This window comes from Octopus sinensis, linkage group LG4, assembly GCF_006345805.1.
Source record: "Octopus sinensis linkage group LG4, ASM634580v1, whole genome shotgun sequence".
Classification (NCBI taxonomy): domain Eukaryota; kingdom Metazoa; phylum Mollusca; class Cephalopoda; order Octopoda; family Octopodidae; genus Octopus; species Octopus sinensis.
The window spans coordinates 85560033-85587062 of NC_043000.1; the positions used below are offsets into that span (position 1 = coordinate 85560033).

The 27030-nt window shown below is 35.7% G+C and overlaps 1 protein-coding gene and 2 long non-coding RNA genes across 5 annotated transcripts in view; 1 reads left to right on the forward strand and 2 right to left on the reverse strand.

Annotated features, from left to right (window-relative positions):
- Positions 1 to 27030, reverse strand: part of LOC115210363 (autophagy-related protein 16-1) — a 90429-nt gene that overhangs the window by 53405 nt on the left and 9994 nt on the right. For all 3 annotated transcript variants that reach the window (XM_029778926.2, XM_029778925.2, XM_029778927.2), the window contains exons 2-6: positions 24859 to 24973; positions 20446 to 20527; positions 10713 to 10786; positions 9894 to 9984; positions 7490 to 7650 (exon numbers count right to left, since the gene is read on the reverse strand). In XM_029778926.2, the coding sequence (XP_029634786.1) occupies positions 7490 to 7650; positions 9894 to 9984; positions 10713 to 10786; positions 20446 to 20527; positions 24859 to 24973 (523 nt within the window). The remainder of the gene's footprint in view (positions 1 to 7489; positions 7651 to 9893; positions 9985 to 10712; positions 10787 to 20445; positions 20528 to 24858; positions 24974 to 27030) is intronic.
- Positions 1616 to 7482, reverse strand: LOC118763030. Its single transcript, XR_004998779.1, has 2 exons — positions 1982 to 7482; positions 1616 to 1951 (listed from the first exon to the last, which is right to left on the reverse strand). It is a non-coding gene; the product is annotated as an uncharacterized LOC118763030 (long non-coding RNA).
- LOC118763032 lies at positions 5272 to 25624 on the forward strand. The gene is made up of 3 exons (XR_004998781.1): positions 5272 to 5400; positions 24212 to 24221; positions 25613 to 25624. It is a non-coding gene; the product is annotated as an uncharacterized LOC118763032 (long non-coding RNA).

Sequence of the window (27030 nt, forward strand, 5' to 3'; positions counted from 1 at the left end):
GAAGGGAAACTTATTGTTTACAGTATATAAAATTGCAGATAGATACAAACTTAAACTTTGTACACACTGGTGTACAAAATGGTAAAGGCCATATCGACACTCATTTTGCTACAGCTATGAGGCATGTGTATATACATTTTAATATGGATCCAGATGTTATAACTCCTGTTGAATTAGTTGATGTTTTAAGTGCTAATGGCAGTGTAAGTAGTACAGTGACAGAATTAGTTGGTATTAATAGGCCTGCTGTTGAACAGTTTGAACAGGAAAACTTGGAGATAATTGGGAAATTACAAAACACGGGATCATATGGAAGTACAGTTTGATTCCACAAGAAATTCCGCTTCAGTTTATGGAAACTCGAACTTACCATTGACAGCAACACACAACCTTATCAATTGCACTACAAACAACATAAATGAAGGAAATTGTGAAAGCAAATCCGATGAAGAAGATTGTGCTTCCAATGAAAATGAAATATTTGATACAGACACTGTTGAAGATATTGGTGTTGTAGAGAAAGGTAGAGGCAGCTTAACAAAATGTATTGTTTATGGTGTTGAGGGGAATATCCCAGAGGAGCATCGTACTGGACTTACTGTAGCATCAAATATTAATGATTTGGATATGGAATCAGATGATGAAAATCCCCTACAATGTAATTTATGTCACAGGGAATTTGCAACTGCCTACAAAATGGAAATCCATAATTGCAACAAGATTTAATCAGTCAAGCTATTGTTTATGCTAAAGATATATATGAATAGCATCAATTTCAGGTGATTAATACTAGTTCAAATGTTGACGAACTTAAGATGTTTGATCCCATTCATGAAGCGACCCAGCATAATAATGAGTGTTGTGGATTTGAGACAGGGTGGGCAAGAACAAGAAAGCACGGTAATAAGTATGGTCGAAAGTATGTGGATCCATTTAAACAAGAAATTATTGATATGTGTAATTTAGGTAATGGAAACGAAGCTATGAAATGAGGTCCAGGTAAAATGGTAGTGGAACTTAAACGTAAACATCCTGGGTGTTTGGGTTTACCATTGGAAACAGAAATTCGAACTGTTATTTCATCCTTGATGGTAAAGAAAAGAAAGGGACAATCAACATTATATAATGCTAGCCGTGGAATACATGAGCCATTCAAGTCAACAATCCTGGAAATATTTTGGGAAGAACCTAATGTTACACCACACAGGGCATGGGAATTGTTCCAACAAAGACATCCTCCAGACGATGATATATCCATGTATCCAAATGAGGCAAAGATAAAGAGCAAAATATCTTCTTTAAAGGTTAAGTATAGGAAAACAGATGAAATACCTTAGAGATTTAAAGAAAACATTGTAACTTTTCGAAAAATTGACATTTTAAAGAAAATAAAGTATTTTCGAGAATTTTATAAATATGCAACACAAAATAGATAATACTGCAGCTATAGCACAATTTTCCTGAGTTTTAGTAGTTTAGGGCTCTACAAAATTGGGTCAAACTTCCATAATCTGAGTCATGTAACGATTCTTAAAAATTAATAATTTTGGTAGCACCAATATTTTAGTTACTTGAGGTCTTTCACTTCAGCTATGACTACAGATTGGTCTCCTGATTAACTTTTGAAGTACCTTTTAGTGTTTTGTTTGTTTGTTTGTTTTTTTGTTTATTTATGCTGACTCTTACATTATGTATAATAGATTTCTTCCACTTCTATTGGTGTTCATGATGAGATTTCAGAATCAAATTTCAAGAGCTAACATGTGCAGAAACACCTCCATGAAGACAAACAGGGGAACTAGAAAGAGTAAGACGACTTGGTTTAATTCACCATTTAACTTAGATGTTGCTACTAACATAGATGGGAACTTTCTCATAAGACATTTCCCACCAACACATGAATACAATAAGCTTTTCAACACCCTTAATGTTATGGATAGATATTTTTTGCCTTGGTAATAATGCATCTCACATCACATACTACAACAAAAATTACACCCAAACAACCAACTTTTACTGCATAAATGCCTTTACTTGCTCACTCAGAAGATTTGTTGTTACTAAGCAGTTATACAGTAAGAATCAGTAACAGATGGTTTTAAAGGGATTATTTGAGGATTCACTGTGAACACTAAGAAAAACTTATCACCAGCATCAACTAACATTCAGGACAAGAGCCAATGGAAACTCCACACCCTAGTCCCAATTTATCTGGAAACTCAAAGATCAACAGAGAACTCTCCAAGATGGAGTATCATCAATAAAATTACCCCTTATTTCAATGGAGCATGAAACTGCAAATTTTTGCCAAATTGCATGCTTCCAAATGAAAGCTATCATCAGAGGAAAAGATGAAAGATGGATGAAGTCCATAGGCAGGCAGTTCTGCTAAATACAGTAAATTGCTTTGCTAATATCAAGTGAACCAAAACTGTTTTACTCAATTTCTAAAGAGTTAAAAGCTCACTGATAACATAGGTAGGAGAGTAGGCTGTATCCAGTAGCTTTCAAAAATTGTATTAGTAGTCGTTAATAGTGGAAAAGGAATTCAAGGTGAATATTGTTTGGATAGACCCACAGTGACATATTTTCAGCCACCCTGACACGTCATCAGATATGTGTGAAAACTCATCTATCCATATGGCATTTAAGTCTTTATCAGTTCACTCTTTACTTTTTTCACACATTCCTCTTGAACATCCTGAACATGTGCCTGAAAATTCAAAGCCTTCCAATTCAAATTCACCAAATCTAAGTCTGGAATGGGTGGCTTCCCTTACACTAAAGACAGCAATATATTTGATCACAGGGTCCAACACAGCCGATTAGAATTGACCTAACTGGTGCACTACATTGCAGACATAGCTTCAACCATTTACCTTATTACCTGCCTAATTACACTTGAACTTTACATGTGTGAAACTCAGCAATGGAATCGACCCTTAACTGATTCCGTATATAATTGATTAAAATAAAGTAAGTACAAATTAATGAAAAAATTTTATTCATGAAGACCATTATTTTAATATCCATTATTCTTTGTTAATGTAAGACAGTGAATGGATCTGCAAAATAGACACATTCACTACATCCCAATCATGTATCATTGTGAAGTTCACAAGTCCAATCAAATGACTTTTTTTTTACATTCAGTAGACAGATCAAAGACATTATTGACCACTTGCTTTATTAACTTACAAGTTTTCTCTTAAAAAGTCTACAACACATCCTACTCAAATTGCTCCTTTCTGATCAGAGAATACAGTATTGTATATATATGTGTGTGTGTAAGTGCAATCTACAGTCACATTCAGCATTACATACATTATATATTATCATCAGCTAAACAGAAGGCTTTGATCAGCCCCTGAGTATAGCAGAAGACACTTGCTTAAGATGCTGAACCCAAAAGCATTTCTTGCCAATAGAAATGACAATTCCCTAAATTTGTCCATCCATGGACCTCTAGCTACTATGCTATTAACTAATCTCACAGCAAGTGCATCAGTTAGTTAACAGAATTATATAATATATCCACTAAACTTCAATAGAATCTGCAATGAAATCCCTCCTTCAACTGGCATTCAGTTTTCAACATTTGTGTGATAATTTCAAGGACCAGAATGAAGAAAATCAGTACTTGCTCATTTCTATGTTAATTGCTTTACAGAGTTCAATACTGATTTTAACACACAGATATTTCAAATTAAAATTAATGGCAGTTAAGAACAAAGGGCAGGAGAGGCTCTTATGTATGCTATTTGCTTTTAGTAAAAGCAAATAGCATACATGAGTCAATGAAGCTTGTCATCAGGTGAATTAAAATGGGATTAAGGAAAACACTCACACACTTGCAATAATAATCATTTCTGCTTCACACTTTGATAGTATTTATAAAACTTGTCAGTATATAACAAATATCTTACTTCACCAAAATCTTAATTTTTTTTCTTCTATTTTGTTAGTCCTAACAAAATTTCAGCATTTTACTGATAGTAAGTATTCTTTGATATTTCGATTTATTTAATTTTCTTTCCTTAATCCTATTTTAATTCATCTGATGACAAGATTCATTGACTCTACAAAAAGCAAATAGCATACTTAACTGCAATTTATTTTATGGAAAAAAAGTTCATTTTAATTGAAATATCTGTTAATGTGTGTGCATGCATGTGTGTATACACACACACACACACAATATGTAGAACTTTATTTCAGTATATTCCTAAAAATTTTGTAACACACCAACATGTTGCAGTATTTCAAAAGTTAAACATCTTTACTTATAAATTTGTTCAATCTACTAAAGAATTGATAATTGTTTTACTTTTAATAAATAAAAACAACAGACGTTACTGAACTGATATGTGTTCCAAAAACTTATCTATGAACTTTAGTTCAGTTTAATCACTTGTTGATATTACATATTCCTACTGTCACAGTTTTGTCAAATTTGTAAAAGCTGAAATGAAGGAAAATATCTGGAGTGGACTTTTATTTTGATTTCCATAGAAAAATAATGATATCCTACTGAATATGTTGCTTATGCAGCAGTTTAAACAATTTAAATAATTATTGCGCACAGTAAAGGAGCCTCTGACACTATAAAACATTTTCTTTTGTTTAGTACATATACTGCAACATAAGTTTCAAAATCAATTGAAAATCTTGAATAAGTGAAGATTTTCAATAACAAATGCATTTAATGAAAAAAAAAACAATCAATTTAAAGCAAATATTATATTTTAAACTGTTTTATAGAAAAAAATTCAGTGAGTCATTATTCTTTTATTATTCCCAGTTTTAGCCTGTAGGATGTGGCCATACTGGGGCAGTGCCTATAGTTTTCTTTATTGGAACTGATCTGGAGGAATAGGTTGTGCCAATGGGCCTTACAGACTGAGACCAGTGAGATTGACGTGGTTAATAATCCTTGAGAATAGTTGCAAGTTAACATTTGTGGGGAACTACATGGTCAAGAAAGAAATTCCAGATGACTAAGTTTTGAGGAGTTGAACGAAGAAGTAAGTCCACAAGAAGAGGAGGGAGAGAGCTCAATGAGTGAAGAGAGATGAGTCAGGAATGAGAGGAGGTGTCACACAAAAAGGCACCTCTAAGAAGCAGAGACCATTATACTAGAAGAAAGACAGAGTGAGAATGCAGCACATCTGCAAGCCAGAAGTGGGAGAGTGTTGCTAAGTGGCATCATGCTAATCACTTAGGTGGTCTTTTTTTTTTAGAGATTTACAACTATATTTGTATACGTAACAGCAGCACTATTCCAGATGTGAAAGCAGTACTTCATTACAAGTCTCATTTGAGTTTTATAAAGGCTAGTGGTAGCTGGTGGCTGAAATACTGTCTAGTCCTGAAGGAGCAAGCAAGTTTGCAATGCAGTGTGTGAAATTCCTGTACTGAAACGGGGTAATAATTGTGTCTTTGAGCTGTTCAAGGAGACAAGATTGAAGGGACTGCATCAGAGGATGATTACAATGTCTCTGTTCATGGAATCAGTGCAGGTTTGGCATGAGATGTTTTAGGTTAGGGTGCAATGAAGGATGGTATCATTTACATAGGCATTGCTGGACTTGATGGCAAATAACCTTGATGTAGCAGAGGAAGAGTGAGGGAGAAAAAACAAACTTTATGGCACACCAGAGTAGAAAGAGCCTCCTTTAGCATGTGCTGTTATGTTTCCACCTAACAGGAAGCCTCTGATCTAAGAGATGAAACATGAATGGAGTCCATAGAAGGCAGTTTTGCCAAGAGATCTGCATGCCAGATACAGTAAATGTTTTGCTGATATCAAGTGAAACAAAACGTTTTTGCCCAACTTCTAAAGAATTAAAAGTCCACTGACAACAAAGGTATGAGAGTATCCAGTAGATACAACCTTTCAAAAATTGTATTAGTTGTTATTAATAGCAGAAAAGGAATTCAAGGTGAATATAGTTTGGGTAGATCCAGAATGACATATTTTCAACCATTCTGATATGCATCATCAGATATATGTGAAAATGCACCTATTCATATGATATTTAAGTCTCTTCAGTACACTCTTTACTACTTTCACACATTAATCTTTTACATTACATTTCTGTACAACAGTTGTCTTTCTTGATTGTAATAAGCAATACCTCTAATACATGATTACTTTCTCCATAAATTCCTGCTGTATATCCAATAGTTTTTAATCTCCATCATTCATTGAACAACCTCATACCTCTGATACATGGCATCACATAATCAACACTTTATACTAACAAAGTATTATTTTCATGTTAGTTTTCAAAACTTTTATTTTGTTACTTTATAAAACTTACCCCTCTACTGAGGATTTTCTTCCTACCTTTGTTCCTCTTGAAGAATCTATTAACTAGCATTGCTATACTCAATATTAATTTGAGAAGCACATTTCAATCCCAGCATAGACAATGTGGTTCTCAGTATTCTGTTTGTTTCCAAGAAAATCTAGTTCTCACTCTCATTTTACTAACATGTGTTATAGATGGCAACATCACATCATAAGCGATAAGTCCAGTATTTTTAAAGTAAATTCATAGACTAAATGTACTTACAGGGAATTTGAAGCTAATATAGGCTAATATGATCTTGCCTCTCGATAACCAAAACATTAAACTCATCAATCATCATCATTTGATATCCACCTTCCATGTTGGCATGGGTTGAAGAATTTGACAGGATCTGATGAACCAGAGGATTGAAATAAGCTCCAGTGTCTTCTTTGGCATACTTTCTAGTTTGATGCCCCTCCTAATGCCAACAACCATTTTACAGTATGTACTAGGTGATTTTATTTTCAAGGAATTGACAATAGTGAGGTCATTGAGTAACTGGCAAGACAAAAAAAAAAGCCCCCTCAACAGCAAGGGGTTGTAGAAGAGATGAAGGTGGCATTACGTCAGATGCTGAACAACTAAAGTATGATAGGACAGGCACAGAGATACAAGGCTACTCTGCTCCACTCCATTTACACCCACCAATCCTCATATAATTTGAGATGGGCATGTATCTCCTCTATAGAAACAAACTTACTTCAACCAAACACCTTTTCTACTATTCTCTTTCTCAGTTGAGGGAGCTCTTTTGTTTTTTGAGTGGTTGGTAATAGGAAGGTCATCCAGTCACAGAAATCGTGCCAAAACTGAGACAGTATAAGACATGGTCCAATGACCCATTGGATTCTGTTGAATTGTTTTACCCATGCTGGTATAGAAAACAGACATGAAATGTAAATGCTGATGTTAGTCTAGAGTTCACTGAATGAAATCTCTTTATACTATAACTAGAATAGACATGAAATCAGTTACTTGACAACAATAAGAACAACACTCTTCTATAAGCATTGACACCCAAATAAAACCCTAGGATGGGAGACAATCAACTGGAAAGTTGCAATCCAGACAACTTGAATGGGAAAAACTGAAATGTGAATATCTAAAGTGCTTTTGAAAAAGAAAAAGTGTACCTCAATATTTTGTCATTCTCTTCATTGAGTTTGTCAGCATCCTTTGATTTCTGCTGCATCCACCGTTCAACAAGGTCACGATTATCTTCTTGGCACTTACGGTACTTCTCCTCAAGAGCAGTAAAAGCTAATTGTAAAGCTTGATGCTCATCTTTCAGCATCTAGATTAATAAACAAGAGGAATTTGTATGTATTAACTGAAATAAGAAGTGGAAAAGCAGTTTCTTGAGTGGGGGGATTTTATGTATGTAAAGATTTTAAATGAAATTACAAAACAACATCTAGACATTTTTAGTTCCCTATCTTAAGTAGTAAAGCTATAATTGTTAGTGACCTTTTCAGGTCACAAGTTCTAGATATTCTTTAAAGTGACAATTTATAATAAGGAGATCAATCTGAATTTTTTTCTCTTCATTATGTCTTTGGCAATCACTCCTTTTCAATAAAATAAATATTTTTATTAACAATCTCTATTTTGTCAAAAAAAAAAAAGGTTTTGTGACTGATTGACAAAGACACACTCAAATATATTGTAACCACTAATCCACATGCATGGTGTTTCTTCTCTCTGAACCACCAAGTGCCATGTCATTTCAGCACATGCTCCCTATCCAAAATCTGCAAACACTTCAGGAATTCTCCTTTTGCTCACATTTTTTCCTTTTGGCTTCCAATGTCTGGAACTTCAAACGAAACATCATAATTTTAAAACTATGCTAAACCATTTTACAAGGAAAATTCCTCTATGTTTTTGCTTTATTTTGAAATGCATCTATAAAAATATATTATTTAAAAATGAAACTAATATTTCTTATTTCATTTTTCAGATAAACATAATGACTTGTATGTAGGATTTAACAGTGTAAAGGAAAGATAATATCTTTAGGAAATCTCTATGAATTTCAGTAAGCAAACTGAAAATCTTCCTCTTCATTCATGGCTGGCTATAAACTATTATATACTCCAGCGTTTACACCACACAGGTGAAACTGCAACTGAACAGACACTGTACATGCTAAAAATAATTTATATTATAACCAATACAGAAGAGCAAGAAGTAGTGAACTAATAGTCCTGATTATCTTACATTGAAAAACAGTGGTGCATGGACTAGTGGTTAGGGTGTTTATTCATAATCATGAGATAGTGGGTTCAATTCCTTGACTGGGCTGTGCATTGTTCTTGAGCAAAACACTTCATTTCACATTGCTTTGCAACCACTATGACACCTGATGCCCAGCACATCATGCACCTGTACAGGCAATGTCAGTCTGATGGAAGGAGTGAGCTCAGTGCAGTACAAACATTTGATTATAAACAAATCATCTGTGCATGTTGTTCAACAAGAAATTGCAGAACTATCTTTCTTGGGCTCAAGAGACTACCATTATTATTATATATTGAAAAACAGTAATGATTAGGGAACATTTATAAGGTTAATTACATTAATAAATTGATACACGATCTAAAACCTAAGGAACTTGATTTTTTTTCTTTCATCTCAACCCTGTCAGAGTATCTACACATTGTTCAATAATGCTATTTACTTACTGTGCAAATGCTGTTTTTATATAAATCAAACTTTTTGTCAATTATCTGCCCTTCTGACTGCACATTCACCACAACCCACTACTCTTGATCTCAGTTTGAATAATCAGACATGCACAAATTATGCAAACTAAACTTAGTTATGTTCTCAACTAAAATACATTAAAAAAAATCTCTAAGGCATAAAATATTAATCCTTAAACAGTTTCTAACACTACAGTCAGAAATGGATCACTGCTTACAGATTTTCAATAACACAACCACCATATTCAGCTACACATTGCACTAAGTCAAACTTTGCTCTTCATTTTTCCCTCTGAATACTTCTCCATGACAATAATATCCTCTTTACAAATGAAAAAAGCCAGTTGTCTTGCCTTTTCCCATTTCACCTACACCCACAATGCTTCAACATCATAAAGCTGAACTTCTGTGGAACTTGTTTATTGTCTATGTCTTTACTAACTACTACTTAGTTGTAGTTGTTTAATTAAAACATAACACTAACACGTCCCTCAAACAGAAAAATTTTAAATTTCATTTTTTGGAGAGTTCAACTTCACTTAGCTTTTGACAAAAATAAAATCACAGATAATCTTCTGAAATAATAGATGTTTTTGGGGTTTTTTTTTAACCCAAGACACATAATTAGATAATCTTTTAAAATATAGCTGCATCATTTACTACATTAAAATTTGAATGATTGAAACAAAACTGCAAAAATTTGAAAAACAAGCAAAAGTCAACAGAATAATTAGCATCACACAATTTAAACACATTGGCCAAATACATGATTATAAAAATGTACTGTATTTTAAAAGAAAATTAAAGAAAGAAACTGTATTAGAAACATTACTTGGTTGGTTGCTTCAAGTTCTAAAATAGTTTGTTCTAAATTTTTATTTGCTGATCGGAGACCTCCATTCATAGCTTCAACCTCTAAAATCCTAAATAAAACAAAAACTTTATGTAAATCAATTCTTTTAATGTTTTAAATTCTGTTTCCCGACCCCACAATCTAACAAGCTAACATTTCTGCATATTAAGAAAATGGTAGATGTTTTCAGTACAGATAGCTGACACTTTTACCATGGGACAATGACAGTTAAGTCTCATGCTTACAAAAACACAACTCTTGAGGCTATATTTCATGCTTTGTAGAATAAAACCTTTATTTCTGTTGCTTACTGTGACCACCTTAATACAATCCTCATCACTTTGATATTAACATTGCACAAATTTTAATAAAGCAACTTTAATGCAACTTGATCTTATGTACTTGCCCCAACATTCTCACTTCTTGCACTTCTACAAGTATTTTCTTCCAGCAATTTTTTGGCAATATTATTTCTCTAGTACACATTGTTCAATGCTTTTCATATCCCATTACTTGCTCCAAAATTCATTCCGTATATATGTCATTTTAAAAGACAAATTATTAAACTCAGTTCCTTGAGTGTCGATAAAATAAGTACCAATCAAGTACTGGGATAGATGTAATTGACTAACACCCTTCTCACAAATTTCTGACCTTCTGGCTATTTTACAAAATAATATTCAGGAATTTTCAGTCTTAAATGTACTCCACATTATTTATATGATATCCTAAATTATTAATATTGCAATGTTTTATTCTTTATACATTATTGAAATATTACCAATAAATCCAACTTACTTTGCTTGCACGCTCTGCAGTTGTTTTTCTTTTTCTTGTAGTGCATTGTTGAGATTGACAATTTGAAGTGCATGCTGAAATAGGAAACATCAGTAACTAAAACTGCCACAAAAAAACCCCCAAAAAAACCAAAAACAAGTGATGAGGAATTATGTACATTAGACAGATGTTTGTCCTCATCTTGCTTGTTGTTAACACAATGTTTCGGCTGATATACTCTCCAGCCTTCATCAGGTGTCTTGAGGAAATTTCAAACTTGGGTTCTCATTTCTAAGGTATTTTTCAATGTTATTATTATTATTATTATTATTCAGCTTACTGCCTGGAATCGAACTCGGAATCTTGGGGTTAGAAGCCTGCGCTCTTAACCACTACACCATATGCCCATGGGCAATTAGGGAGTCCATAATTGCCCATAGGCATATGGCGTAGTGGTTAAGAGCGCGGGCTGCTAACCCCAAGATTCCAAGTTCGATTCCAGGCAGTGACCTGAATAATAATAATTACATCGAAAAATACCTAAGGAATGAGAACCCAGGTTCAAAATTCCCCAAGACACCTGATGAAGACTGGAGGGCATATCAGCCAAAACATGTTAACAACAAACAAGATGAGGACAAATACCCGCCAAATGTAAATAATGTAAAAAAACAAGTAAACCAAAATCTGAATAAAACAAAAACAATTTTTTAAAAAATCAACATGCTAAAAATACAACTATAATATTTTGTAAATAAAATTATAAGCCTTCAATGTATACTGACTATTGAAAATAGTCAATATAAAACCCCATAATGGAAAAAAAATGGGCATTAGTACATGGAATATACAAGGTCTATAAATAAAGTAATGAGACTCATCTCATAACATTCGATCTGGTAACACTGTGGGATTCCCCTTCAGTGTTGCCACATCAACGTTCTCTATAACTTCAGTCCAAGCAGCAACCATGTAGTGTTTGGAAGTGAACCATGAGTGCACATTTTGCAAAGTGATTTTGTTTTGTGTGTTCAGAAAATGAGTAAGCACAGTTATGCACAACACTGTATGATCAAGTTTTGTTTCAAACTCAGACACAATGCCACTGAAACTTGTGCTAAACTTCAACTTACAAGGAGATTGTTTTATCAGGTTTTCCGATGGTTCAAAGCCTTTTTAGAAGGCTGAGAATCCTAAAAAATTGACCCTTGGTCAAGAAGGCCATCAATTTCAAGAAATGATAAAAATGTGTAACAAATCAGAGACCTTGTGTAATCTGACCATTGGTTAACAGTCAGATTGACTACAGAGACACTGAATTTGAACCAAAGTACCATTTATCAAATTTTGACAAACAAACTGAGAATGAAGAAAATTTCTGTAAACTCTCTCCTGAGCAAAGCAGCAGCAGGAAGTAAATATGCTATGATCTATAATGAATTGAAAATGACCCAGATTTTCTCACAAACATCATTAAGGGTGATGAATCATGGGTTTTTAAGTATGATCCACAAACAAAATACCAAAATCAGGAGTGGTATACTACTAACTCACCACAGCTGAAAAAAGCAAGAAAGAGCAAATTGAAAATCAAACAATGCATATTTGCTTTTTTGACAGCAATGGAGTTGTCCATAAGGAATTCATGCCTCAAGAACAGATGTCAATCAGCATTTTTACCATGAGGTTCTTAAAATTTTGGAAATTTAGAAAATTCCTTCTTAATGGCAACATCATAATAATGATAATTAATTTTCACAATTTGAAAATGTGACAAAGCCAAATGTGACTCTAAAAAAGCTACCTTTGTTCAAGAGGAAAAAATGCAGCAAGTTGATATATACGTTTGATATGATGTAACAAGGTTTGTAATTAAAATAATGAGAATTTGTCAGTAAGAACTATCATTTATAATTAAACTACAAATGAACTCCTTCAAAATAGTTCCCTTGAGAAACCACACAGTGCCTAAGATGTTTCCACTCTTCACTAGCAGTGCTGGAACTTGGAGACTGGAATGGTCTTAAGCTGGTTGGTTACAGTCATTTTTATGTTTTCCAATATGCCAAAATGATGCCGTTTGAGGTGAATTTTCAATTTTGGGAAGGGAAAGCAGTCACACAGACTAAGTCCAGGCAAATACAGAGGCTGAGAACAACAGGGCTGCTTTTCCATGCCAAAAACTCTAATCAAAAGTGCCATATGATAAGGCACATTGTTGTGATGCAGTATCCTGGTGTCATTGATGTTTTGGCCTCACATAAGCAACTTGGCTTTTTTAGAATCAATAATGTTGGCTCTGTCACATTTTCAAAATGTGAAAATTAATTATCATTATTATGATGTTGTCATTAAGAAGGAATTTTCTAAATTTCCTAACCCCTTTATACATATCCAGGATTCTATTTCTACAATGTTCTTTCCCACCACCATTACAAAGTCATTTATCATATTAGACTATTGTTAGCCACATACAAGTTAATCCTATTTATGTGCTTATAATAGAAATACTGTATTTTTAGGTTCATACCAAAATCTTGATAACATTTGGGTCAGCTATAATTATGTCATTATGAGAAATTATAAGCCTTACCCTTCTCTAGTTCCAATTACCATCAACCACTTGTAACATTGGTTACAAACTGGAAAATAAGTTTTAGCATTATCTAACAGGGATTATGTTCTAAGAGTGGAAAAAAGTGCCATAGATAAAATCTTGATAATCTTCATAAACAAATTTTGATGGTAAAAATTAGCTTATTTCACAAAGGAGGACTAAATGTTAACAGTATCCTAAATGTTTAGGATTCAATATAAACAGTTTGACGATGTAACAGAAGTGAATGGCTAATAGATTTACTAGCAGTACCTACTTGTTCTCTAAAATATTACATCTATAATTACAGCCCCTCTTTTATTTCATTACCACACATAATGCACATCAAATTCACAATGCTTAGTGAGAGATATTAAAATCTTTTAGCCTATAGAGAATATAGGCTAATTAGAGCTACATGGACTGGAAGAATGGTATGGTTGCAGGGAAGGGGATTATTAGAGTTAATTAGTATAATCTGATATAGTCTGCAATCAATGACAAAGTATTTTAGAAGGATGTAGTCCGAGAGTGAAAAAAATTTTGTAAAATATGAAGAATGTGAGTTACAACATGGATAGTGTGGAAAAGTGATGTTTGCTTAAGTGGGAGTGATATAAAAACCAGTGAGCCCAGCCAGTGAAACAGCAGTTGTTGCAGAAAAGTTGAGAAAAATAGGAGGATATAGCAAGGTAATGAGCAAAATGTTGGAGACAGTCCTTCCTGTCTCCAAAATGTTGGAGACAGATAGTTTGTAAATTACACACACACGCATCTATATATACATACATATACACAAACATATATACAAATACATACACACATATATATACTTACATACACATTACACACACATACATATTACATACACACACACAATTACACATGCACAAATACATACACACACACACACAGGAAGCTGATGTGATATAAACCATTAATGAAATGAGCTTAAACTCAGCCATAGGCCCTGAAGAATTCCCAACAATCCACCTAAAGAAATGCACAGGGGCTCTAGCAAGATCACTACATATCCTCTTCCAGAGCTTCCTTGCAACCAGGAGGTTCCCAGAAAGTTAATCAAAGAAATATGTCCTATCCATAAGAGGTATCACAGAGGATGCTTAAAATTATAGACCCGTCTCTCTAACTTTTCATGTCAGCAAAGTCATGAAATGCATTGTCAGGAGGAAATTGATCATGGTCCTAGAAGAAACCCAGTATTGCTTCTGCTCAGGATGAAGCTGCCTTACACAGCTTTAGCTGTATTATAACTGGGGACTGAAACAACTAATGAATCACTCAAATGTGGATATGATATACTTTGATTTTGCAACAGCTTTTGATAAGGTTGATCATGGGATGATATGTCACAAGCTACGGAGACTTGGCATAATGAGAAAATTGGCAGAGGGGTTACATGACTTCTTAAAAGAAGGAAACCAGGTTGTGGCAGCTAATGGAGCCTTCTCCAAGGAGACAATAATAGAGAGTGAAGTGCCTCAGGGAACTGTCTTGGGATCGCTACTGTTTATGGTAGCTCTTTCAAACATGCCATCAGTTACACAGACAGTTGCACTTACTAGCTATGCTGACAACACAAAAGTAGTGCAAGCAGTCAAGAAATCTTTTGATGTTAATCTCCTACAAAAAGACCTAGATGCCATATATAAATGGGCTGAAGAAGACAACATGCAATTTAATGCAAGGAAATTGCTATCAGCTAGTTTGTGCTAACATGCCATAACAATGATACTTTGGACCAAAAGAAGTGGCAATCCCAGAGTCAAGTACAGTAGGTAATCTGGGGATTGATATGATCAACAATGCCTCATTTCCTGTGCACATGACCAAGATGGTCGCAATGTGCAGGCAAATAGTCAGACGGATTCTGGGAACTTTCAGAATATGGGACCTGGAGTTCTCAGCCATCTGGACTACTGCTCTCAACTGTGATCCTCCTACAGGGTTAAATTAATAGCAGAACTTGTGGCAGTTCAGTAGTGCTACACCAGGAAGATCAATGGAACAGCTGAGCTATTGGGAGAGACTGAAAGGAGTGGCTTCAATGGGCATGCAAGCGGCAAAGAGATCAATAACTATACTATTTCAAATCACTTATCGAAATAAGTTGATAGATAATACTGGCATTGAGTACATGTAATAATTATAGATATGCTGTAGCTACGATTTCACATTAAGGTCGTTGAAACCAAGCTAATAACTTGTCAGTTAAGTAACATAAAAGACAAACCTCAGAGCAGCAGAAAACCATAAAACTGTCATCACCTTTTTGTCTCATTCCACCCAACTTAAGTACCACAGGTATACACATATATTGGTATTAACACTAAAAAGTAATTTTACTGCTTCCATTTCTAATAATTAATTTTTAATAAGCCTGCCGGCTATTTGTGACATCAGCATCTGAAAAGATGCTGATATTCTATATATCATAGCAGTGAGATCTGGCTGCATGTAGCGACCAGTGCTTCCCACTGAGGAAGACCAATAGACAGAAATCATATTATGGGAATTCCGGCATTCCTGGCAGATGAATTTCATCTGCTATGATCTATGTGTGTGCTTTTATGCACCAGGCGCCTATATGAAAGGGTCTCTCAAGGCTAATAATGCAGTATTCAGTGTTCTAACAGGACATTCATGTTAAGTTGGATATAAAAATTGTTTTGGTATAAATACTGTTTCCATCACAAATAATTGTCATATATATATATTATATATAAAAAATACAAAATGGGACAAGAACACAAAACATCCAGACAGTTAGGTGATACAAAAAAGGGACAACAAAACATCCACATAGACAATACAAAGAAAACAAGGACGGGTCATTCAGAGTTTTCATTCCTCAGTCGAGTTCCAGATTATCTTTGCAATTTCAGCTGGTTATACTTAAGATTGTTCCAATCTGGCCAGCCCCAAGGAAAAACCTAGCTAAAAGCATTAGATTCTTGGAAGAAAGCAGTGAATGTATACAAAAATAAGGATGGAAAAAATGGAGAATGTTACACAAATACAAATAACAGGACATAACAGGTGTCTTTCGACTAAGGACGAATTAAATTAAGCTGGCGTGTGTGTGGAAGTAAAGCCTTACGGCAGGGATACAAGATTTCACAGGCACAGGGAGGAATATAGATGTTGTATGGATGGCAGCAGAACCAAGAGAGAAAGGTTAGGCTTGGCCGAACACTGGTCATGTGGGGAGAGAAGAGAGAGAGGTAGAGGCAGATGAATAGAAGAAATAAGGAGAGGCAACAAAAATGACAGGGACAACCAGTTTCAGCTTGAGAACTACAGCCATGCTACAGGCACCACCTTTGCTACACCTTCACTACTTAAAACATATGTGGCTTTTGGTGAATGAGGGAGTTTGATGCTGCTGCCCTCTTCTACATTCTCTGCCATGCAGCAGGCTCATACTTGAGAGGAGGAGATCTAGTTTTGTTCTGAAGACACCTACATCCACAAGATGCAGGCCTCTCAGGCTTTTTGGGAGGATACTGAAGAACTGAGTCCTTGAAACCCAAACTGTTGCAGTATGTGGTCATCTATCTTGATAGCGATGTTGAGATCTTGGGCACTATGCAGTGGTACCTAGTTTTGCTGTATCTGTAACTCAATGCCAAAGGTTTTATATATATGTATGCATGTGTGTGTAGAAATAACTTGCAACATCTCTAGTGCCAAGCTGTATCAGCCTTTGCCTTCCCATTGGATAACATCAGTGGTGTGAAGAGGGGAGGCTGGTATGTATGGGCAACTGCTGATCTTCCATAAACAACATTGTCCAAACTTGTCTTGCACTAAGTGAGAGCGAATAGCTTAGTGGTTAGGGTGTTGCGCTCACAATCTAGCGAGCAGTTTCTAGACCAGGTAATGCATTGTGTTCTTGAGCAAAACACTTCATCTCACGTTGCACTGTGATCATTTCATCACAAACAAATCATTTGTGCAGGTTGTTTGGCGAAAGCAGAACGTTCAGGTCATCTTCAATGGGAGAGTTTCCAGCATATATTATATATATATATATATATATATATATATATATATTTACAGTGTGTGGCAAGGTTTCAACAAGTAGAATAGCACTCCAATCAACTAAGAGAGTAAAATAATGTTAAAATGACAACCACAAGTTTTGCAAAATACAACTACCCAGAGTTTTCTGGTGAAAATTTTATGTTGCTTTTTATCAAGATGATAAGAACAAGTCTATATGCCAGCTACTTTCAAAGCAGATGATGTTTGAACAGGAATGCTAAGCTGCTTTCAAAGCAGATAATGTCTGAACAAGAAATGCTTAAAAGGAAAGCAACAAAAAAAACATAAGAAAACACAGGAGAAATAACAAATGTTACAACAAACATGTTAAAAATATGTAATGAGATGGGAGTGGTTTAATGTGTTTTTAAATTCCACTAAAATGTATTTCTTTAATGCAGACATGAAGAAAAAAAACCTAATTCCTGGAATTTAAGCAGTGTAAGAGGCTCTTAAATTCTTTAATAGATATTTTCCGAGATAACATATCAAACATCTTTTTGACCTGTTAATATTGTATTTAGCTTTGGAAAAGAATTTCCACTTGTAGTTAATCGCTTCCTCTTTAGGCTTCCAGATTAATGCTGAGAGTGTTGTTGCATGTCACTTCCCAGGATGCCTGAAGGTTGAAAGACAGTTATCATCATCATTTAACATCATAATATCTGGATTAAATTTTCCTTCCACTGATCCAATATAACACTTGATCTCTGAACATTGTTATAATTAGCTGATACCCAATCTTCATAAGCAACAGAAGATATATTGCATTCCTACCCTAGAAGATATTTAGATTTATTTCTACAAGTGTTTCTTTACATTAGGAGGTTATCTTGTGGATTATCAGCTAATTCATTGCTTATTTCTAAGTTCCAGTTTACTTGCTAAGAAAACAATACTACATACATTTCAATTTAGAACATATTGTGGCTTTCATCAAAGAAAAAAATTCACCTTGGAATACATTTTCTATACCAGATTACCTTGAACAGAAACAGTTTATAATAAATTAACTTAAGATTGATATCGTCATCATCATCATCGATTAATGTCTGTTTTCCATCCTGGCATGGGTTGGATGGTTTCACAGAGGTATGGAGAGCCAGTGGTTGCACCAGGCTCTAATCTGATCTGGTAATATTTCTACAGCTGGATGTCCTTCCTAATGCTAACCACTCTGAGAGTGTAGTGGGTGCTTTTTATGTGCCACCAGCATGGGGGCCAGTCAGGTGGTCCTGGCATAGATCATGTTCGGATAGTGCTTTTATGTGCCACCGGCACGGGAGCCAGTCAGGGGTTACTGGCATCAGCTACGTTCAGATGGTGCTTTCTACATGCCACCCGCACAGGAGCCAGTCAGGCGGACCTGGCATGGAGCATGTTCAGATGGTGCTTTTACGTTCCACCAGCATGGGAGCCAGGCAGGGGGCACTGGCCACAGCTACGATTTTGGTTTTACTTGACTCAACAGGTCTTCTCAAGTATATCATATCACCCAATGCATCAGGGGTACTCTTAACTGGGCCAGACATGCAACACTGGCATAGGCCATGGCTGCAATCTCACTTTAGTTGACGGGTCTTCTCAGTCACAGCATGTCTCCCAAGTCTCGGTCTTCTGTCATTGCTTTTGTGAGGCCCAATGTTCGAAGGTCATGCTTCACCACCTCATCCCATGTCTTCCTGGCTCTACCTTTTTCACAGGTTCCTTCAACAGTTAGGGAGTGGCACTTTCTCACACAGCTGTCCTCATCCATACATAACACGTGACCATACCAGTGCAGTAGTCTCCCTTGCACACCACATTTGATGCTTCTTATGCCCAACTTTTCTTTCAGGGCACTTACACTCTGTTGTGTATGCACACTGACATTACATATCCAGTAGATCATACTAGCTTCATTTCTTTCAAGCCTACACGTCCTCAGCAGTCATGGCCCATGTTTCACTGCCATGTAGCATGGCAGTTTGCACACATGCATCATACAGTCTACCTTTCATCCTGACTGAGAGGCACTTAGTTGCCAGCAGAGGTAGGAGCTATTTTCTATCTGGAGCCATGTAAAGGAAAAGAAACCCAGTACATTCTTAGGTGGCTGGTTTTAGGAAGGGTATCCAGCTGTAGAAATCCTACCAAAAAAGACATTGGAGCATGACACAGCACTCAGACCCGTCAGATCATGTCAGATTGTTCAACTCATGCCAGTATGGAAGATGGACATTAAATGATATGAGCTTTCTCTATTCTACATTACATTTTGATTTGGGAGATTATTCATTAACAGAAAAATTACTTTCCTTGCATTCAATGAGTGCAAACATGGTTATGTGATTAAAAGTTTGCTTACAATAATGGTTTTGGGTTCTACCTCAAAATCTAGCAGCTTCATGGCCTTGAGTCAATCAAAAGCTTGTAGGTAAAATTGGGTAGGTAGAAACAATGTGGAAGGCCATCAAAAGCAGATAAACCTAATCCATCGCCTAGTTTTACGCAACCATCTGGCCCTGGTGGAGGGGTAGGTAGCAAAGTCTACTGTAATGCAAGCTTCTGGGCTAGGTTTCCAACCTATGGATACCAGTTTTTTACCAGCCTCAAGATTCTGAAAAGACAGGTGAAAGACAATACCTTTCCTCTAACCAAGTAAATAAAATTAAAGTTTTAATCACATTACCGATCAGACTATCAGATGCTGTTACACATTGCTGGTCACAATGTGCTATGTACTGTTTTAGCCTTCAAATGACACCAACCCGCTGGCTAGGCAAGCACCGCCCCTCCACCCCACCACTTGATCAAGAGTGGAGACTGGAGTAACATGAAATGAAGTGTTTTGCTCAAGAACACAATGCACCCATGATCTAGTGAATGTGAGTGCAACAGCCTAACCACTAGGCTATGCACATTCACAAAAAAGTTTTAATATATTGCTTTATATTAACTGTAGGCATTCTCACAGATAGGATGCAGTTAAAGCAGACTTCTATCAGCTTGATTGGGAATTAACAGGTAACTCAAATGCTAAAAGATTTCGTTAGGTATCAATGTTGATAATTCTGGAAATATGGTTTCAAGGAATATAGCAAAAATAACCTCAGCAATTTGTCGATGGGATTCTGTAAGCTCTTCCTGCTTTTTAAACAGTTTTTGATCAGAAATTTGATTTTTGTCACCACTGAAATGGAAGAAAAAATTATAAGGTAAAAAAAAAAGAAGAAAAACAGAACATTTAAAATTAAGATTTAATATATAAATATACATTATATAACAAACTGAAATTTTTTCTAAATACATTTATCATCAAGTAATGCTCTAATAATCAAATTCTAGAGATAGAGTCAGTGATGGATGTTGTGAAGAGAAACAGAAGGAGATGATTGGCTTGTGTCTTGGGGAACAATGAAAGTAACTGGGTGACAGGAGGGATGGAAATGATTGAAAGAAATTAGAGGTAAAACAAATTTCTCAATTCCTATCTACAGTACATCCCTGCTGTCCCAGGATGTACATCCTACTCAAATTTCAGTTCAAAAGGTGGTGTCTGCTCACATATAAACTCCATTCCTCCGATCTTTGAACTATCTCACCTGGATTCAGCAATTATGACTTCTAGCTCACCTGGCTCAAAGTTGTTTTCTCTCACTTCTCAAAATATATCTGCTTTTTCTATCATTCTCTTAATTCCTCAAATGATAGCTACCCTTTGACCATACCTCCTCCTGCATTGAGAGCATGTATTTCACCTATCTTCTCTCCAAAGTCACCATTCTTTATGACTTCAACACTTACAACTCCTCATGGCTCTTGCATTCACCACACACCAATGCTGCTGGTGCAGAATCCAAACCCTTTGCTACTCTCAACACTTTACACTAACTTGTTTCATCATCTACTCACACTGTTGATCTCTTTTACACCACAAAGCCCATCTCAACTAAATAATAATGGCTTCAAAAGCAGTACTCCTATGGAGAAAGCCTCCACTGCTCACTTTGCAGCCAACTCCACACAGCACACACTTTGCCAATCCCTTCCAAATCTACCTTGTTCCACTCTACCAGATTCCCCACAATGCATACACACATGCTAAATGCAGAAATACTCTGAACTTTTTTAAATAAACAAAGCCACTAGCACTGTCATTTCCATTAAACTCAAATTTTACAGCCCTGAACTTGTTTCTATACTTGTGAAACTCGTTAATCTCTTGTTCTCTAGAGATATACCTTGACATTTAGAAGCATGCCACAATGTGTCCCATTCCAAAAAAAGGCAAACCCTTCTGACATAATCAACTATTATCCTATTTCTTTCTCCCACCAAATATCTCTAAAGTAATGGAGACAGTCATTAACAATGATGTCTCAATCACCACAAATTTCTTTCTCCACTCAGTAATCACCAGTATGGTTTCCATAGACCCAGTACCACTTGTGGCATACAGTCTTATGTCACTCACCAGTGGAATTTCACTTTAGAGAAATTCATTAAAAGCAATGTTGTAGCCCTATTACATTAGTAAAGCTTTCAACCATGTCTGGCAAACTGCCTGCCCATAGGCTCCATTCAACTCTCATCTCTTGGATCAGTGCTTTCCAATCAGATCACACCATTTGAGTATGCATTGATTTAAGCTCTTTCTGCTCCCACTCTCAATCAACTGTGGTGTTCCTCAGGATTCAGTTTTGTATTCCACTCTCCTCCTTCTTTACATTAACGACCTTATGTTTCACCACATCCAACATAGCTGCCTTCAGTTTCCACCACAATCTCAAGACAGCTCCAGAATCTGGCACATGTGTTCCTTGCTGTGTACCCAAGAAGATCTTTGAACACCTCCAAGATCTTGATCACCAGCTTGGCTTTGCTGTTGCAGATAGAGCAGTTAGTGTCTTTTCCAACTGCTCCCCACACATAGTAATCTATGAGATTACAATAAGGAGAATTAAGAGGCCAGAAACTAGGACTAGTGAAATCATTGAAATTCTCTAACAACCACTTCTAACTCTTTCCAGACATATGGCAAGGAGCCAAATTCTGCTGTCACACATACAGCCTTACAACAGTAACCCTCTCCAGCCAGAGTTTGACTATAGTCTTCAGTAGCTTCACATAGCCTCTGAACTAAGCCTAAGGCCCTGTTCTAAAGTGTGGGGCAGTTTAACATCACTCTTACTGAAGATACACCCAAAGACCACCATAGTTTGAGGGAACTTAGTTTTCAAGGTATGTGAGATATCACATGGATTGTAGGCAAGCCACCTGTTGTTCTAGGTGTTGTGCAAGTGGTTCTGGCAGAAGTTCTTTTCATCTGAAAAGAACCATATGATCTCCAGCTCAACAGGATGCCTCAGCTTGTTCAAGAATTTCTCTGCTTTCCATTAAGCAGTTCTCCTTGGCTTTGGCTGTCAGAATTTGTCCCTTGAACATCTTGTACGAGTGGTAGCAAAGAGCCAGTTTCATGGTAGCAACTTCAACACACATCCCTCTCACTAAAGCCCAGATTTCCTTGCTCAAATCTTCTATCACGTTGCCCTGTAGTTGTTGGATGAATTCCAGCATGTGGATACAGTCAAAATACCTGCTGCATCCATTCCTGCTAACCATGGCTTCATAGTCTCTGTTACAGATGACCATCTCACATCTTTCAGCCTTTACTGTGTTCCCAAAGCATTGAGCAGCAAGTATGATTTGGCATTTTGATACCCAATACAAATCATCATGATATAGGTCACTCTTTTCTAATATTCAGATAGCTTCCAGTCCCCCATATCAGCTAAATTTTTCTCAACTACAACTTTAACCTTTATGCTCTCTAACATCATTGACTGTCACCAATATACCAAGCTGTTCCTGAAAACAGGAGACATAAATCATCAGATTTAGCCTGAACACCCTGGACATAGTTTCAATGACCCTAATATTAAACTCAAGCCTAACATATAAACCTAACATCTGATATTAAAGCAACACATATTATTCTCTGTATCATTGTTCAGGAGCAGAACAAGAACAGATATGGAGATATATCTGGCATGAGTAACAGAATGAGAACAATTTACTCCTGTGGATCAAATAAAGCATGCAGTTTGAAATTGTGTGGACATTAATTGGTATGGCAGTCACCACAAAGGGTTAGATAGTTTAATATTTAAAATATTTAACTATATACAAGACACCAGTCTGAATATAGCAGCAGTTGATCACAAAACTGTTCAATTCATGCTAGTATGGAAAACAAGCATAACTGTTATCCTTTCAAACTGTTCAACTAATGCTAGCATAGAAAACAGTTGTTATCCAATTTCATTAAATACTATCAAATTAACTTCTTTCTTATCTATATGGCACGCAATTCATGTGAAGAACTTTGAAATCATTTGACTTAATTACTGGATACAAATATATATACCTAATCCATGCTAGCATGAAAAGAAAAATGGATGTAAAACAGACATAAAATGAATGATACAGTTAAAAACTAATTTCTCCAGCATTTTTCACATTTCCTATATAAAATCAAATTCTTTAATACATGCAACAAGAACATGGTAGGTATTAAAGATATCAACCAATATATATTGGAGAGGTAACTAGACTGATATGAACATATGATATACATAGATGTTTATTGTTCGATGAAAAAGTCATGTATGCAATCATGTAAAATTCCTGTAGCAGAAGTAGACCGAAAAGGATATGGTAGCTAGTAGAGAATCCTGATAGCAGGTTGTTAGGTACCATAGACAAGATGACAAAAGATTATGTATAATATGTTATGTAAAAGACTTATGCAAGCATGGAAAAAAATACTGAGTTGCCACTAAGAAGACTGAAAATTTTCTATGCAGTACAAAAGTTGTTTTTTTGTTACATATAGTTAACCAATTAGTGACCACTTCATCACAGAGACTTCTTTCTCTGAGAACCTTAACCCTTTTGTTACTATATGTATATCTGCTGATATGCACTGTCTTTCATTCGATTTTAAGAATGAAGAATTTGGTAAAATGACTGTTATTAAGCTGGTGTTTGGAACATAAATTAACATAGTAAATTTGATCACTTTAAAACAGGAATTTTGCATCATAAATCCAGGAGCAGTCCCAAGCAGGGCAGTATCAAAAGGGCTAAATGGTCCTCATGAGGTTATTTCATCCTAGATTCAAATAATAGCTTGCTTAATTATAATGATTTTAATATTGTTTTAAAGAAAAAAGCTGGAGAAATGTTGGAGTTCTTTAATATGCTATAATGAATGATAATTAGATATTCATTATATCATATTAAAGAACTCCAACATTTTGAGTATTATAGACAATAGCTTTTGAGCATGTTGTGAATGTAAGCAATACAAATGTTATTACATTTAAAATTTTTAAATGGAACCTTGCAGTATATATAGTCACAATGTAGAAAATATTTTGTTAAATCCTGCAATATCCATAAATAAAAAAATAAAATGGCTTGTCAGTATTATCAAACACTGAATTCAAGGAAACTTACCTAGCATCTCCTCTTATATGTAAACTGATATTTTCTTCCTTCAATTTAGCAGCTTCTACTTTGAGTTGTTCATTTTTAATAACCAACGTGGTGCTAGATTCAAATAACTTATTGTCTGGAAAATGAAAACAGCACAAAATAAACATGGTGTGTTATTTTCCAAGAATAATTCTGATTTATCCTAAAATAGTTTTAATGTAAAACCATCTTCGGAAAATTAATTAAGGCAAAAGATATTAATGTTGTTATGCAGCCAGCTAATAGCCAAATATTAGCATTATGATTAAAACAATATTATTTTGTATTATATCAACTTGTTTAACTGAGCACTACAAAAACTTGAGAAATTTCAAGCAAATAATGTTATCAAAATTAGTTGTAGTGGTAGAAAAAAAACCCAAGATCTTTGCAGACCCTTCTAGATTGTAGTGCTCAATGTAGTTGATGCTCAGTTTGAACATCTGTAGGTTAGATAAGGAGAGAATTCTATAGTGTAGTTTTGGGGAAAGAAGAATTGAATGCAATGTTTAGTTGGCATTTGGGTCATGAGATGTAGCCAAAAAGACAACTGAGAAAACAGATATTATACGAAAGTTTGGACAGTGGTGCTGTGCAGCTAGCTAGATCAGAGAGCAAGCAGAGAAAGGAAACAATATGCCATTGAACTAGTGGCTGTATCATTGGTGAGTGGGGTATTTTGAAATGGGATCTAGAATGTTTGTGCATGTAGTAGCAGTACAACCAGAAATGTGAGGAGAATGTGTGTACTGTAGCAATATAACCAGATATGAGAGGATTACACTGTTACACTTGAATTTTTAAAGGGTCCAATGACTGGCATAGCAATATCATTGTAAACTGTTAAAAATGCAAAGGTGATACTGAAGAAAGATGCAATTATATAGAAGAATCAAACTATGGATCAGGTTATGAAGGTCAGAGAGAGAGTCATACCACAATTGATTCATGACAGGGTAGACATAAATGAAATGCAGTTTGGTTTTGTGCCTGTGAAATGAATGACAGATGCAATCTTCCTAGTGAAGAAACTGCAGAAGTATTTTACTAAGAGTAAACCATTATCCCTGGCCTTTGTTGACCAGGAGAAGGCATTTGACAAGGTATCACACACAGTATTCTAGTGATCACTAAGGAAAACAGGCATTGATGAAATAATCTGTGAGCTGCATAACATTTTTTTTCTTTTGGAAAAATACTTTCTTTACATGTTTCATCTCACAAAACTGATTTACATCTCTCATATGCAATTGCTAGCTACATGGCAACCTCACCATTACCAGTGCCACAGAAAAAAAGCACCTAGTATACTTTGTAAAGAGGCTGGCAATAGGAAGAGCATCCAGTCATAGAAACAATACCAAAGCAGACACTGGAATATAGCACAGTCTTTTGACTCATCGGACCCTGCTGAACTGCCCAACTCATACCAGCATGGAAGATGGATGTTAAATGATAATGATAATGACAATATGTATATGGTAGATTTATGATTAACCACAGCAATGAAATCCTACCAATGAAATTAATGACTGAGTGAGTGGGTATTGCATAGACAGTTATAGCTTTGATGCAATTCTTAAGCCGGATCAGTGTGATACACTACAGCAAGGTTAGAACTTTGAATTAAAAATACAATCAAAAGGAAAAGAAGCATCATGCCCCAGAGTTGAATTAATACTTTATTGATTTGAAAAGATTTGATCTCAGAGTGTGACATATATATATATATATATATATCATCATCATCGTTTAACATCCGCTTTCCATGCTAGCATGGGTTGGACGATTTGAGTGAGGTCTGGCGAACCAGATGGCTGCACCAGACTCCAATCTGATCTGACAGAGTTTCTATAGCTGGATGCCCTTCCTAACACCAACCACTCCACGAGTGTAGTGGATGCTTTTACGTGCCACCGACACGAGGGCCAGTTAGGTGGTACTGGCAACGGCCATGCTCAAATGGTGCTTTTTATGTGCCACCTGCACAGGAGCCAGTCCAGTGGCACTGGCAACGACCTCACTCAAATGTTTTTTTTTCACGTGCCACCAGCACAAGTGCTAGTAAGGCGATGCAGGTAACGATCACGCTCAAATGGTGTTTTTAACATGCCATCGGCACGAAGGCCAGCTTGTTGCTCTGACAATGATCTC